General features: G+C 43.8%; 2 protein-coding genes across 2 annotated transcripts; one reads left to right on the top strand and one right to left on the bottom strand.

The window, feature by feature from the left end:
- Positions 1-2,723: 2,723 nt before the first annotated feature.
- On the top strand, positions 2,724-7,277 carry LOC124690962 (transcription factor SPATULA-like). The gene is made up of 8 exons (XM_047224271.1): positions 2,724-2,819; positions 2,909-3,001; positions 3,111-3,176; positions 3,286-3,351; positions 4,529-4,861; positions 4,983-5,052; positions 5,436-5,577; positions 7,238-7,277. Exons 1-8 carry the CDS (start codon positions 2,724-2,726, stop codon positions 7,275-7,277), a joined length of 906 nt encoding a protein of 301 aa, XP_047080227.1.
- A 415-nt stretch (positions 7,278-7,692) lies between these two features.
- Positions 7,693-9,787, bottom strand: LOC124688829 (proliferating cell nuclear antigen). The gene is made up of 4 exons (XM_047222455.1): positions 9,385-9,787; positions 9,132-9,284; positions 8,947-9,044; positions 7,693-8,236 (listed from the first exon to the last, which is right to left on the bottom strand). Exons 1-4 carry the CDS (start codon positions 9,701-9,703, stop codon positions 8,015-8,017), a joined length of 792 nt encoding a protein of 263 aa, XP_047078411.1. The 5' UTR covers positions 9,704-9,787; the 3' UTR covers positions 7,693-8,014.
- Between the last annotated feature and the right edge of the window lie 7,041 nt (positions 9,788-16,828).

Below are 16,828 nucleotides of genomic sequence, written 5' to 3' on the forward strand. Positions count from 1 at the left end.
GCACAGCAGCGCTGCGTGACATGCACCGCACGCACGGGCGCGCGAGCATGTTGCAAGTATTATCATGGTCTACTCCCTCTAGGACAAAATATAGTGTCCCTGTATAAGATTTTTTTAAAGTCAAACCATCTGAAGTTTGATCAAGTTCGTACAAAAAAATATTAACATCTAAGGTATCAAATCAATACTATTGGATTGATCGGGAAGTACATTTTAGTTTGGTATACATTCGGTAATGTAGATATCGAAAATTTTCTCAATAAACTTTCCTGTCGACTATGGTTACTACTTTTTTCTCATATGCCCACGAACAAAATAGGCGAGGATTTTCAGAATTTATGATCCACATAGCTTACCGTAAATGTGATTGTCTATTGAAAAGTTTATGGTAGCTAAGACTCATTATGCTCATTACTGACCATTTGGCTTGAGATGATACGCTTTCAAAATGAGGTCTTGCAGAGAAACTACACTATAAAGTTCAATTTATACGATCAAAACTTCTACTAGAAGCTACTTCAATGTGTGTGTGGGTGGGGGGAAGGAGGGGGGCTCAGACCAATACATGACTGTCCATGTACTCCTTATGGAAACATTAATATCCACCACATGGTTTTTTCACGGCATGGACACGAATTACATGAAAGCATCCACCACATGGTTGTTCTGCCACATGGACACAAACTACACGAAAGCATCCACCACATGGTTGTTTCTGTCATATGGACACACCCATTCATTTTAATGTTATAGAGTTCATATTTAAGCTTTAGAAAACATATAGAGCAACATCATAATTCACATAATGTAGCTAGCATGCGCACCTGAAATGAGCCAGGTGAAGAGCTCACTCTCTAGTGGGTTCATAGAGCATACCATATGGGTGTTGTATTGCACATCGCTGGAATTTATTTTACATGTGTATTGAAATCCATATACATCATAGGACTTGGAAGCATCGGGATGTGCAACTCCGCGGGCCTAAATTTCAACGACACCTTTTCGTAAAGTTGATCTTTAGTAATTTGTCCTTGCAGTGGCACGATTGATGAGGTTGGTGCTGTATAGGGGTCTTTTAGTTCTACACTCTATTTTGGGTTCGTCAAGAGAAATTGCCAAGCAGGTGATGGTTAGCTCAATGTGGCATGGTAGCCATATTGGTAGATTATAGCCCAACGTCGCTGCTAGAAATTACCCGTACGTAGAACATGTTCTTCCAGATTAACTAATTATTCTCCAATGTGCATTTTACCGATTCGTAAATAAGGGAGTGAGAATATATGTCAAGGTTGATGGCTTCGTTAATTCAAAGTCGGGCTCATTTAAGGCCTTCCGTCTAAAAGTATAGATCTTAACATTTGAAACTATTTATTTCTTTAGTCTCTCGCGCTGCTCAACATAATGGCCGATGACGTGGTTACTATTTTGCGCAAGTGTCAACATCAAGAAATCGTCAAAGAATATGATGAATATGCATGCATTTGTTTATGTATTTTCATAATATTACTACCTCCATTTTAAAATAGATGTCATGGATTTTTCTAGAAACAAATGCATCTACATATTAAAATACGTCTAAATTCATCTATATTTAGATAAAATTGTTACACTTAGTTATAATGGAGGTAGTAGATACAGACATACTCCCTCCGTCCACAAATAAGTGGACACGCGCGGTTTTCAAGAGACCTTATACTTTTTGTAAAAAAATCCCTCATTCCTTCAATCAATCTTCTCATTAATCAAGAAAATGCTTTGATTTAGGCGCTAATAAATGTTGTGCATGCTAGTAACCAATAAAACAACATTGAGAAACCAAAATGATTAATGGGAGCTGAGATCAAGGCATGCACTAAGGACATAAACGTAAAAAAACATACCAAAAACTCTAGATATACACTTATTTGTGGATTTTTGAGAAGGTTAGATGTCCACTTATTTGTGGTTGGAGGGAGTACAGTGAAAGAGCAAATGGTGTTTCTTAATTTTCACCAAGACATGCATGAAACTTGAGCGGAGAGGTTGAAAATACGCTTATACCGGCGAGTCACATCACTGCCATGCACGGTACCGTGGAGACGGAGCTCGCTGACCACACCATAGCATCCCTACCACAGTTCTCCTCTCGTGAAACTCTGCGCTGCTACACACGGCTACACCGGCACCGCAGCGGCGCGAGTGGTCACAGGTTCAACTGTTGCGCGTTGAAAGCCGAGCGGAAGCGAGCCCAACACGCCACGCCATTGATGGCCGGCGTAAATGCGGCGTACGCCTGACGCAGCAGCAGCCGACCCCCGCAAACCACCATCCACGCGACGCAATCAATGCCGAGCCGAGAACAGACGAGACGACGACGGGACGATGCGGCGCCCGCCATGTCCTCTCGCTCTCGGCGTCTCTCGAGGACGAGGAGAAAAGGCTGCTGCCGGGCAGCGGCGACCGCGCGAAAAGACCTCACAAAGCTCTGCCGCTGCCGCTGCTTTCCCGGCCGGAGTCCCAAGGAAAAGCCAAAACGACACGCGCGCGCGCCGAGAGAGAGAGAGAGAGAGAGAGAGCTCGTGCGCGCAGCAGGAGCAGGATATGGGCTCGTGAGCAGCTGCAGCGACGTCGACCGGATCATCAGCTCTCTTTATAGTATCTCTCTTGTTCTTTTACACTTGTTGCTTAGCGGCGAAGTGGCGATCTCACTCTCCTCTATCGCGGCGCGGAGCTGAGCTGCCATCATGGACGGGCGCGTCGATCAGGACCACCTGGAGTTCATCATGCGCCACCAGGGAATGGGGATGCTGGGCTTCCCCGTCGCCCGCAGCGACAGTGAGGTCAGTGTCTCGGTGGGCCGTCGCTGGAGTATCATCGATTTTGTCTTCGCTTTCGTGGTAACTCAATGGCCGTCGATTTGGGTCCGCAGGAGGCGCCGGGGTCGTCGGAGTCGGAGCCGGCGGCGGCGAGGCCGCGCGGCAAGAGGGCCCGCGCCGCCGAGGTGCACAACCTCTCCGAGAAGGTACTCTAATCACGCGGCTGTCCATCTCGCGGCAGACCATCGATTGCTTCACACCCTTCATCTTTCTCGGTCGGTATCTTGATTTCGTTGGGCGTGCTGTGCTGTGCAGCGGAGGCGGTGCAAGATCAACGAGAAGATGAAGGCGCTGCAGAGCCTGGTGCCCAACTCCAGCAAGGTCCGTCACAGACTCACAGTCACACCCTGCTATTTCATTCCGCTCACATTTTTCCTCCGATTGCTGGAACCTGACCGAGATGCTGCTTTTCTTGGTGGGCGATTTGCAGACGGACAAAGCCTCCATGCTTGACGACGCGATCGAGTACCTCAAGCACCTTCAGCTCCAAGTGCAGGTCAGCAACATGGATGCCGCCATTGCTACCGCTGCTAGTCTGAATGTCTGATACCCACTGAAAAATATTCATATGTGCTTCTTTTTTACTGTGCAAATTCGTATGTGCTCCCCTTGAATAATACTATGTGCTGTTCAACAATATTGAATGGAAAATATAAATGTAGTTGCCTTGGTTGAATGCCATGTGATCTGGCTGGCTGAACAATGAATAATGTGCTCGGCATTTTGCTCCAAGTACAGGTCAAGCAAAATGTTGCTACTCCTAGTCTGAATTTCTGGCACCTAGTCAAATGATGAATATAATTGTCTGTGTTGAATGCCCTTAATTGGCCAATAAACAGAAAACCTCAACAGGTCGTGTGGTGCTAGAATGTAGATTTAGGTAGTAGCCTTTTGCATCAGTAAGCTGAACAACGAATTATGTGATCCACATTTTGGTGCCCTTCAATATATGACTACGAAATACTAGTTGCAGTCCCCGCAAAAAAAAGGTATTAGTTGCAGCTTATTTTATCAAGTAGTTCAGGAGTTACATTAGCCATTCTAAGGCCCATCTCTACGGGCCAAGGAAAAGCATCAATGCATTTTTTCGATGAAGGCAATATATTAATATCGAGAGATAAAGCATCAATGCATACCCACTGAAAAAAAGTCATATGTGCTCCCCGCAATATTGAATGGAAAGTATAAATGTTGTTGCCTTGGTTGAATGCCTTTTAATAAGGCATCAGTAGGTTGAACAATGAGTAATGTCATAATGTGTTCGGCATTTTGCTTCAAGTACAGAGGTCAATCAAAATGTTGCTACTCCTAGTCTGAATTTCTGGGACCTTGTGAAATGATAAATATAATTGTCTGTGTTTAATACCCTTAATTTGCCAATAAACAGAAAAAACTCGACAAGTCGTGTCGTGCTAGAATGTAGATTTAGGTAGCCTTTTGCATCAGTAGGCTCAACAATGAATTATGTGCTCCACATTTTGGTGCCCTTCAATATATGAAAACGAAACACTAGTTGCAGTTTGTTTTATACAGTAGTTCAGGAGTTACATTAGCCATTCTAAGGCCCATCTCTACTGACCAAGGAAAAGATCAATGCATTTCAGTCGTGTTTGATTGTTATGATTCGGTGCATTTCGATTTGTGTTTTGATTGCTCTATGATTATGTTTCCAGATGTTGTCCATGAGGAATGGTCTGTATCGGCCCCCAGTGAACCTGCCAGGACAAGCACCTGAGCCTCTGCCAACATTGCAAATGTGTACCGCAGCGATTAACCAGAACAATGCTGAAGCATCGAACCCAGCAGCTGACATGCTGCCTATGACTCAAATTTTTGGAGCAATCTCAGGAACTCGACGTTCATTCGATCCTTCGAATCAGGACCGGCGACATCAGGAACCTCTTGTGTTACCAAGCATTCCTTGCACCACCACTCCAGAACCTCGGTTCCTTCTCGGGTCATCACAGCCCCACCTTCAATCCCTTCAGCTGACCGTATCTGCCGAGGTAATTGTTTTGTCAAGTTCATACCATAAGCTTGACATAGATCCCCTTTGTCTGCATACAGAGCTGAAAATCATCAGTACCATATACAGTTTTTCACTTGTTTTCCCCTTATCCACAACAGATGATTCTTCAAGACGAGGAAATGTTAAAGCATCACCAGAGTTCAACCCAAGAGATCACCTCCATTCCAGGTTAAAGATTATAACACATTTCAAATAACAATTACCCCCCTCCTTTCACTAATAGAAGATGTTATAGCAAACTGATTTTGTTTGCCGAATCGTCTTATATTAGTGTACAGAGGAGACTCATGGCTAAATAATGAAATCAGTGCTCTTCATCACGAACCTGCCCCAATAGTGGTAGTCATGTGACAAAACGGACACATTTGGTAGTTTCGTGACACGTTTGGCTCAATTGTGGTAGTTTTTTGTCATTTACTCTGTACAGAGGGAGTAGTTAGCACTTAAAATGCCATATCACTTAACCTCTATCATCTTTGGCATTATGGTGAATTGGTGAACATAGTTATTTATGTTTTTGCTGACCTTTGTCTTTGTTTCTTCATTAATAGGGCACGAGATGAAGCCTGTTGGACAAGAAACACCTCAAGCAGGCGCTGCTCATTTCGACACATGTTCCATCTGGAGAAGACAATCCCAAGACATGATGCTGAATAATACACAAAGCGTTATGTTTATGCCACAGCTGCATAGGTAATTTCTCTTCCTGACATGAATGCATTTACAGCGGAGAGGGAGTGTTTCCTATGTTAGTCATGCTGCCTGTTTGACTATAAGCATTTTGTTTTCGACGAAGTTAGCAGTTGAAGGCTCAAAGTATGATCAAGTACCTGCTTGGTGTAACTTTTACTTCAGTACCAACTAGTACCGAGTTTTTGTGGCTCAAACTGCATTTTTGCATATTCTGTTAAATTCATTTAAATGTCCCGTTTGAAAATCCTAAAAGATTAGGTTGGAAGTTATGTACTAGTAGCTTTATTTTGGATTATGTCAGCTTCCGTAAACTAATTATGTGGAATCAATTGTGCTAGTGCATCTTAGGCTTGCCGCTTTCATCAACAGTTTACTACTCTACTTAAGTTCTGAAGTTGCACAAACACTTATGCAGCTAGTTAAGCAAATACAACATCCTTCCTCTCAGGTCAATTTAGCAGTATCATTCTACAAGACTTGTATGCCTTCAGTTGTTATAATTGATTAAGATTGACAGTTTTGTTCACAATCCTAGACAGATTTCAGAGCGGTGACACTGACCCTGGTCTGAGGGAAGGATCAAAGTAACTTCAAAATCAAGATTGACAGCTGATCAGGGATTTTTGGAAGATTTGCTCATTGGAGTGCTTCATTCTGGCAGAGCAGGCCATGAGACTAGGAAACTGAAGTAACAGTGATGGTGCATCCACCAGTAGCAATTAAATCAGCTAGATTAAACTCTTGTGATGTAATATCAAGAAATGTTGATCATGTGAATGTAAATATTAAACAGTAATATTATTGCAGGGGTCAGCGGGAACTAAGAGTAGATCACAAGTTCCGACAATTATCTCAAACTAGCTAGTAGTAGTAGAATGTTTGTATTGTGAGTAACTAATATATGGAAACTTGGAGGTCTATTGATGATTGGTGTTGTGGCAATGAGGCTATCATGCTTTCATAGTTGGTTCTTTCAGAACAGACTCATGGCCAAGATGATTATCAGTTCCAAACTTCCCAGGATAAACACCACCAGACATGAATCTGTTGAAAAAATAATGGAGACCCAAAAGATGAGATGGACTGCTACTTCCTCCAAAGTAAGTTAGATCAGGCAAACTGTGCTAAAAATTATGGTGTTGTCTTGTCCTCAATTTCCGCTGAAGAATACTGAACAACCAAATTGGTGAACAGATAACAGCAATAACATTGACAAGCACAATTTACCAATCTACCTTTCATCACTGGAAATCCATAGATTCACTAACAGCCACAGATACAAGAATATTGGCAGTTCTAAGGTCAGGTTGCAGGATCAAAGTAACTACACAATCAAAGTTGACAGCTCAAAGTTGACAGCTGACCCGAATTTTTGGAAGAATTGCCATTTGGGGTGTTCCATCTTAAAAGAGCAGGCCGTGACACTACAAAAGTAAAGTAATGCTTGTCATCAGAGGCATCTTGTCTAATACCAGTCAGTGAACACGAATATAAGCCAGGGTAAAGATATAATGGTCGACAGGGTATCCAATGATTTTGCTAATATTTAAACTGTCAGCAACTAATCTACTTGCCAAGTTGAGAAAGTCTGGCAAAAATAGCTAAAACGAAACTCCCAGACTGAATTATGTTTTCAGGCTATTATTTCCTTCGCTTTCAGAAGGCTGCTTCAAACAGAAATGGAACATTCAGAGGCTTAGAGCATCCCCACTCGTTGGCGCTCCCCACGCCCAAATCCGGCGAATTTTTCGTCCGGATTGGAGGAAGATTTGGCGTGGGAAGGAGTAGTTTCCCAGTCGTGTGCTCCCCAAGCGGCGTTTCTCGGGGAAAAAGAGGATGGCTCGGGGAATCCGGACGAAAGAGGAGACACGTGGGCGTGGGCGGTTGGTTTAGCTTCGTCCGGAGTCCCCGAGCGCGCCCCGGGGGGCCGGGGATGGCGTGGGCTCGCCGGATGGATGAAGGGTCAAATCCGGACGAAAACGAGGAACCGGGGGCGCGACTGGGCCGAATTTCGCCGTCCGGATGGAAAAAACGTCGCTCGGGGGCCTCGTCGGGGGACGAGTGGAGATGCTCTCAGTAGTTTCAGAAAGAGGACCCAGAACTGATAAAAGGATGGATTGCTGATTCCATGGAAGTGGACATGACAAGCAAAAGTTGCTAGGAATAATGGCTACATTCATGTCCTGAAGGCTAGAGTGCACCCTCAGTTTGTGTCATGAATAATACTATTCTAACAGATAAGAGAACAGAAGTAACATGGACAAGCACAATTCACTAATCTAACATTAACCCCTGGTAATCCAGCAACGACGAACAGTCACAGATACAGAAATGCTAAAGCTAGCATAACATAATTTTCCTTACATAAAAGCACCAAGCAAAGTGGTCCGAAGACCTGGAAAAGTAATGCAACATAAGCAAGCCCTTAGTGCTGCAATCACGCCTTCATTTCCTCATCCTCTTCAATCTTTGGTGCAAGATAGAATCTAATGTAGCCCATCTCACCAATCTTGTACTCAACCACCACTGGTAGCTCAGATGAGAGGCTGATGGTGACCTGGTCCGACAGTGGGCTTGCCTTGGTGAAGGAGTTCATGTACCTCAGAGCAAAGGTAAGTGACACTGGCTCCTGCATCTCTATAATGGTAGATTCCTCTGGCTGCAATGACAGGCAAACGATTAGTTGTCGCAGGTACATGCCACTAAAATGGTGCTGGCACTTGAATTTAACATCATAAACAGATGGTCTCCATGACAGAGATTATAATACTGTAGTAAAAATATCAAATGGCAGTGAAGGCATTCAACTAAAGCATTATATATGGACTACAATTGCAAATGTTAATACTCTCATTTATCCATAATATGTGTAAGAGTTTAGCTCACATTTGAACTAAAAACCAAACACTTATGAATCTAAAGGAGTACTGTATATCCTATTCCTGGTTGCTCGGCTACAAAGCTCAGAGTACCAAAGAGTAGAGCATTCAAATTAGTTGGCAGTTCTTAAATAATTATCATATTAGAAAGGCTGCAGTGCAGTTTCCCTAAACAAAGATGTTGTCGAACTGCAGCTTCAGTGGACAGAGCTATGTAACATTTCATAGATATAAATTATTTAACAGTCCAAACAGACTGAAACTTTAGCGAAGGGAATATAACTGCAAAGAACAGGTTGCCAGTGTTATCTACAAGTAGGAAACATAAAGCTGTTCAACTATCGGTATCCAATATATCCAAACTATACACGCATCCCTGCAATAGTTCTTCAAGGATCCCATTATCCACTTTATCCTAAACATTACAATTTAAATGCCTACAAGGAAACCAGGCTGAGATTAACTAGAGGCAGTATCGTCAGAATATTACCTTGTCAACAGTCTTGTTCTGCCTGCAGACGATGTTAGCAGTCCCAATGTCTCCAGCAGTGGAGAACTTGACGCCCTCCTTGGTGACAGAGATGATAACTGCAGTACACCGTCCGAATGTAAGAAACAGAACAGAGGATTTGTGAAACATATAGTGAAACAGAAATGGGGAATCGTGAGGCGTACCGGTGTCCCCGATGCTGCTGAGGTCCTTGCAGATCCGGGAGAACTCGGAGGAGGGCATGCGGACGATGGCCTGGTACTCGGAGTCGGGGATGCCCAGGTGCTCGCTGTCGATGTCCATGAGCTTCATCTCGAAGTCGGCGATCTTGTCCTGGTCTGCCCATCAGAGGAGCAACCGAAATCAGAGCGAGTCCCCATGGACAGAGAGGGGAGGAGCAAGGAGACAAACAGATCGGGGGAGAAGGGGGTTTCTTACTGGGCGACTCGAACATGAAGGTGACGGTGTCTGAACCGTCGTCGGCCTTGATGGTGATGATGTCGTCGTTGCCGGCGCACCGGAGCATCTTGGCCATGTTGGTGAGGTTCATGCCCATGGAGAGGTTGCGGTCGCAGCGGTAGTGCTCGAAGCCCTCGGAGCGGAGCAGGAGCGCGACGAGCGCGACGTGCGAGGAGTCCATGGCCTGCAGCGAGAAGCCGGTGCCGGAGCAGTCGAAGTTGGCGTCGTTGACCAGGTCCTTGATCGCCTCCAGCACCTTCTTCAGCAGGCTCCCCTGCACCAACCGGAGTTCCAGCATCTTGGCGGCGGCGGCGGGGGTGAGCGGCGGAGATTGGGGTTGAGGGAGGCAGGGAAACCCTAGGATTTGGGGGACGGGAGAGGCGGGATTGGGAGGAGATGGAGATGGAGATGGGGGATTAATAGGGGAGGAATTTGGGGGACGCGGAGCGGGGGAATGTGGAGGGAGAAATTCGGGGGAAATATTTTGGCGCTCCCTTGCGATGGAAGATTCACCTGGCTGGTGGGTCCGGTGGATTGTTTGGCCCACTTGTCAGTCGGACGAAGAGGGGCTGTGGGGCTCCGTCATCTAGGTTTGAGGAAATGGCGGGGTGCTCGGGAAACATGGCGGGAGATGGGAGTTGGCTTTCCCGCCATCTCTGCGGCGTGTCTTCCCTTTCCCTCCACTGATGTGATGATTTTGGCTTTCTGTAGTTTACGCGCCATGAGTTCGAAATTTCGGAGCACGATCGATTGGATCAGCATGCAACGGAAAAGATCGAATATTATACCTCCTCCGTCCTACAATGGTTGTCTCAACTTTGTCGAGGAATCGAATTTTTCCAACAAAGCCAAGTTCTTGTAGCCTGAAAAACTAAGTGCTCCCTTTGTTCTATAAATTTTATCTGAAAATTTTCAAATTTTAATGTCTACATACATCTAAATTTTAACATATCTCAGATAATCTTTATAAGGACAGAGGAAGGATATTACAAACATTATCTTCACCGTTTCTATAAAAAAAACATTGTTTACACTTGTGCATCACGGCCGTACGACTTCGGGGGGAAGTCTCAACGCAATTCAAACAAATAAAACTAGACCTATTGATGCAGCCCGACCTTCGGTCTCCACTGCATCATTTGCGTCAATGCCGACACGTCACGCAAAGGTGAAGCTTCTCCTCTACGCGTGCCTACAATTGCCTCTCATGAATGGTATGCTACTTCATCCTCCGTCATATTACCATGATAGGAATACATCGCCAAGTACGGAGAAAGTGGATGACGCCATGGATTCTCGAGGACTCAAGGCCGAGGTCGTGGAAGCATGGAAGAAGCTCAGGCGCAGCTACACCGGAGGCTCCGGCCTACATACACGAGAGTCTACGCACTATGTGAAGTGATAGCCACAAGTCAATTAGGGCAAAGGCCCATGTACCCCCTTCTATGCCTAAACTACCCATTTTTTGTGGCTCCCTATATATAGGCTCTCACCCCCCCTTTCGTTAGTGAGACTAGAGTTGATGAATTAGAATTAGGCTCATGCCTCTACCATCCCTTTCGATTAGGGAAGCCCCCTCCTTAGATTATCAAATCTATTGTATCAAGGCACTCATCATATGATCGATCTTTCATACTTATGATTCTACCTCGGTCTCTCACTCGTGTGACTCTATTAGGGATGTAAACGGATCGGATCGGATCGGATATTGCTCTTACCATATCCTTTACCATATTTTTGTAACGGATTCGGATCGGAGCGGATAATGGTCGGATGCGGATTCGGATGCGGATTATATCGGATTACGGATATGGAGCGGATTCGGACCGGACTCGGATCGGAAACGGATTATTAAGAAAATATACACATAAAAAATTAAAAGTATACTTTTCTATGTAAAATATGCTTGTAATTATAGAATAAAGCTAAATGTACACACTATTTCGTACAACAAAGCAATTTGTATACTAATAGCATACATATTTTGGCCGATGAACTAACTATATTGTCTAAATATCTAGGGTTGGGCTAATTTTCTCGGATTATCCTCTTTGTAGACCTCGGATAATCCGCAAAAAATGGCGAATAATCCGTATCCGTCGGATAGTATCAATACCATATCCTCTACCATATCCGCCGGATATCCGCTTGATCACTATCCGCATCCGTATCCATATCCGGCGGATTTCTAAAAATGCATACCATATCCTCAAAAACGGATATGGAAGCGGATACGGAACGGAAATTATCCGTACCATTTACATCCCTAGACTCTATCGATTATATTCCGGTCTTTCTCTCGGGGATTCAACCTCGTGTATTTCCCTCGAGAGATTCTATCGGGATAGTGGTTCGGGCTATCGGGAGTAAACCAGAATTGTATCGGTTTGGTGTGCGTTTGTGTGTGTTCATCATGTTCTTCGCCGTGTTCTTCCTCTCCCCCGCCTTTCCCTCGGTCAATTCGTGAGATCGGGCAACCCACGTGGCCTTAGGCCCCATCACCTATATTATGCTTTATTTGAACCATCCATACATCCGATCTCACATCTGGATTAAGAGCTTTAGTTAAGCGATTTACATTCCGGTGTTAAATAGAAAGCGGACTAAAAGCAACTCTAACATACCCCTTATATCAACCCAATCTATAAAAGTCAGCCCAATATAAGGATTCTGTTGTTCTTTGGGGCAGACTAAACCATGTATACACAGTTCGGCCCGTATGTTTTTTATAGGGCACCATTTACGCCCCTCGTGTGTGATATATCTTCTGGGCTCAAACCCTTCTCGCCCACCACTGAATCCTATCCCCCTCTACCGCAACCTTCACCTCCAATCTTGCCGGCAGCGACACCAACAACGGGGTAATGGCGACCATCGCCTCTGCATCGAGCTCGTGTCGCCCCGCGAGGCGTGCGCCCCCGCTGCTCCCGGTGAAAATGGAGCTCAACAATGCGGAGTCCACCGATTCGAACCCGCAGGACGAGGTATCATGGAGCTCGTTGTGCTCCGGCGACTATGTCGTGCGGGAGAAGATTGACGAGTTGACATCCCGCCTCCTGGTGTGCTTGCTCAGCACCGCCGCCGACGAGGAGAAGCGAAAGCGCAACCTCGAGAAGGTCAAAGCGATCTTCCTCAGCGAGGCGTTGGTCGCGTAGCGGCGGCAAAACGCCTAGTGGGAGCGGCAGGAGCGCAAGGAGGAGCGGTTGGTAAAATTCGTCGACCTCACGTGAAACGCCGAGTAGGCACTGATACGTCCAATTTGCATCACTATTTTATATCATAATTTGCTGTTATTCATTGATATATTTCATATTTGTATACAATACTTATGTTATTTCATCTATTTTGCATGTTTCATCATTATTGGAGGATCAAGCACCGGAGCCGGGATTCTACTGGAAAAGCACCGTCGTAACGCAATATTTCGGAAGATCAACTCGTGGAAGGAAATTATACCAAAAATCCTATTTTTCAAGATGACGAAGGAAGCCGGAAGGAGGAGCCGAGAAGGCCCAAGGTGGGGCCGGACCACGGCCGGCGCGGCCCATGGCCTCGGCCGCGCCACCATGTGGTGTGGGGGCCCCACAGCCCCTTTCGCCTCCTTTTCTTCGCGAAACCCTTCGTCCCGAAGACCTAAGCCACGAGAGGGTACCTCACGAAGAGTTACAGCCGCCTCGCGGGGCGGAGAACACCGGAGAGAAAAGAGCTCTCCGGCGGGCAGGAATCCGCCGGGGAAATTCCCTCCCGGAGGGGGAAATCGACGCCATCGTCACCGTCATCGAGTTGGACATCATCTCCATCACCATCATCATCATCTCCACCATCATCACCGCCATCTCCACCGCTGGACACCGTCACCGCCGTAGCAATTTGGGTTTGATCTTGATTGTTTGATAGGGGAAACTCTCCCGGTATCGGTTTCTACTTGTTGTTGATGCTATTGAGTGAAACCATTGAACCAAGTTTATGTTCAGATTGTTATTTATCATCATATCACCTCTGATCATGTTCCATATGATGTCTTGTGAGTAGTTCGTTTAGTTCTTGAGGACATGGGTGAAGTCTAAATGTTAGTAGTGAACTATGGTTGAGTAATATTCAATGGTATGATATTTAAGTTGTGGTGTTATTCTTCTAGTGGTGTCATGTGAACGTCGACTACATGACACTTCACCTTTATGGGCCTAGGGGAATGCATCTTGTACTCGTTTGCCGATTGCGGGGTTGCCGGAGTGACGAAACCTAAACCCCGTTGGTATATCGATGCGGGAGGGATAGCAGGGATCTCGAGTTTAAGGCCGTGGTTAGATTTATTCTTAATTACTTTCTTGTAGTTGCGGATGCTTGCAAGGGGTATAATCACAAGTATGTATTAGTCCTAGGAAGGGTGGTACATTAGCATAGGTTCACCCACACAACACTTATCATAACAATGAAGATTATTTAGCCGTATGTAGCGAAAGCACTAGACTAAAATCCCGTGTGTCCTCGAGAATGTTTGGTCATTATAAGTAAACAACCCGGCTTGTCCTTTGTGCTAAAAAGGATTGGGCCACTCGCTGCAATTGTTACTCTCGCACTTTACTTACTCGTACTTTATTCAATCGTTACATCAAAACCTCCTGAATACTTGTCTCGTGAGCATTTACAGGGAATCCTTCATCGAAACCGCTTGTCAACACCTTCTGCTCCTCGTTGGGATCGACATTCCTACTTATCGAAAATACTACGATACACCCCCTATACTTGTGGGTCATCAAGACTATTTTCCTGGCGCCGTTGCCGGGAGTGAAGCGCTATTGGTAAGTGGAATTGGTAAGGAAAATCTTTACTCGTTTGTGCTGATTTTATTTCAGTCCGCTGCTATAAGTCATTATGGAGAGATCTTCTCTTCAATTTCTATTTGGGAAATCTACTACTACTGCAATGGTAGTGGATGAGGCGCCAGGTGAGGAAGTGATACCATATAAAATACCTATAAAAATTATTGAACGTGTTATGGATAACCGCTATGAAGGGGATGGAACTGTCCACCCTGGAGATCATTTATTGTTCTTACATGAATTATGCGGTTTATTCAAGTGTGCAGGTATTGCTATGGATGAAGTGAGGAAGAAATTATTCTCTATATCGCTGTCTGGTAAGGCGGCGCATTGGTATAAATTACTGGATAATGGGGATTCTCTTGAATGGAATGATATTGTGCCCCGGTTTTATTCTAAGTTCTATCCTCCAAGTGAAATTCACAAGGATCGGAATCGCATATATAATTTTTGGCCTCATGATGGAGAGAGTATTGCCCAAGCTTGGGGAGATTGAAGTCTTTAATGCTCAAATGCCCCATTCATGAGCTTCCTGGTAATGTTATTATTGATAATTTCGATGCAAGACTTTCTTTTCAAGACAAGACCTTGCTAGATACTTCTTGTTCTGGATCATTTACACGCAACAAAGAAGAGTTTAAAAGGGATCTTCTTGATCGGATCCAAGAAAATACTGAAGGTTGGGAGAACGACAAGGATAGAGAATCAGGTATAATTTATGATTATAAATGCACTTGAAGCTTTTATGGATACTCGATAAATTTCGTAATATGAGTGCTACATATGGTCTTGATTCTCAAGTTGCTGCAAATCTTTATAAAGCTTTTGCCTCTCATTATGAATTGCCTAAGAACAATTTTGATAAGTATCATGAACCGTATAAAGATAAAATTGATTCATCTATTAATAAATGTGTTGTAGTTGAAACTGCTGATCATGTTATTCCTGAAGCTTATATTGAAAAAACTCCTTTCCCCGCTAAAATGAAGGAGTACTGTTATAAATAGTGTGGTTCATAAAAGTGAAAAGAAACCTGTAGAACTCGAAGAACAAATAAAAGTTGAACCTCGCTGTTGCAATAGTTAAAGATCTTGTGACTCGAAAATGTGGAGGATGGTCATATTATTTTCTGTGAAGATGCTTCTAATATTGTTTCACATCCTAATAAACCCAAACAAGTTAGTGTTCCTATGCTATCTGTTAGAATTGGTGATCATTGCTATTATGGATTATGTGATATTGGTGCAAGTGTTAGTGCTATTCCTTATGAGCTTTACACGGAGATTATGCACGAAATTGATTCTTGTGAACTTGAAGATATTGATGTGGTTATTCAGCTGGCTAATAGAGAAACTATTTCTCCAATTGGTATTGTTCAAGATGTAGAAGTTTTATGCGGTAAGATTAAATATCCTGCTGACTTTTTGGTACTTGGTTCTGCTCGCTAGTGATTATTGTCCTATCATTTTTGGTAGACCTTTTCTAAATACTTGTGGAGCTATTATAGATTGCAAGAAAGAGAAAATTTTGACTAAATTTGCTGGTGAATCTTATGAGTTTAACTTCTCTAAATTTACCAAAACTCCTTATAAAGCTGATTTGCCTAGTGATGATTTTAAAATGGAGCAGTGTGCATCTATTGTTCTTGTTCCTAACAATCCTTTGCAGCAACATTTGGAGGATAGCGAGAGTGAAGTTTTTAGGAAAGAAAGAGATGAGCTTGAGGAAATTTTTCTTCGCCAACCTATTCTTAAGCATGATTTACCGGTGGAAGATCTGGGTACAACACCGCCGCCAAAGGAAGATCCTGTTTTTGATTTAAAGCATTTACCTGATAATCTTAAATATGCTCATATTGATGATAAGAAAATATATCCTGTTATTATTAGTTCTAAGCTTACAGAGTTTGAAGAAGAAAGGTTATTGGAAATATTGAAGAAACACCGAGGAGCTATTGGCTACACTCTTGATGATTTGAAGGGGATTTCTCCCTCTATTTGCCAACACGCCATTAATATGGAAGATGATGCGAAGCCTGTTGTTGAACCTCAGCGTCGTCTAATTCCGAAGATGAAGGAAGTGGTAAGGAATGAGGTATTAAGACTTCTTGAAGCTGGTATTATATATCCTATTGCTGATAGTAGATGGGTTAGTCCCGTGCATTGCGTTCCCAAGAAAGGAGGAATGACTCGTTGTGCCTAATGATAATGATGAGCTCATCCCTCAAAGAGTAGTCGTAGGGTATAGAATGTGCATTGATTTTCGAAAAGTTAATAAAGTTACTAAGAAAGATCATTACCCTTTACCATTTATTGATCAAATGCTAGAAAGATTGTCTAAAAATACTCATTTTTGTTTTCTTGATGGTTATTCTGGATTTTCACAAATTGCTGTTAAAACTAAAGATCAAGAGAAAACCACTTTTACTTGTCCCTATGGAACTTATGCTTATAGACGTATGCCTTTTGGTTTATGTAATGCTCCCGCTACTTTTCAAAGATGCATGTCTGCTATTTTTCATGGTTTTTGCGAGAGTATTGTAGAAGTATTCATGGATGATTTTTCCGTCTATGGGAATTCTTTTGATAGTTGCTTGCGAA

Source organism: Lolium rigidum, chromosome 2 (assembly GCF_022539505.1).
Source record: "Lolium rigidum isolate FL_2022 chromosome 2, APGP_CSIRO_Lrig_0.1, whole genome shotgun sequence".
NCBI classification, from domain to species: Eukaryota; Viridiplantae; Streptophyta; class Magnoliopsida; order Poales; family Poaceae; genus Lolium; species Lolium rigidum.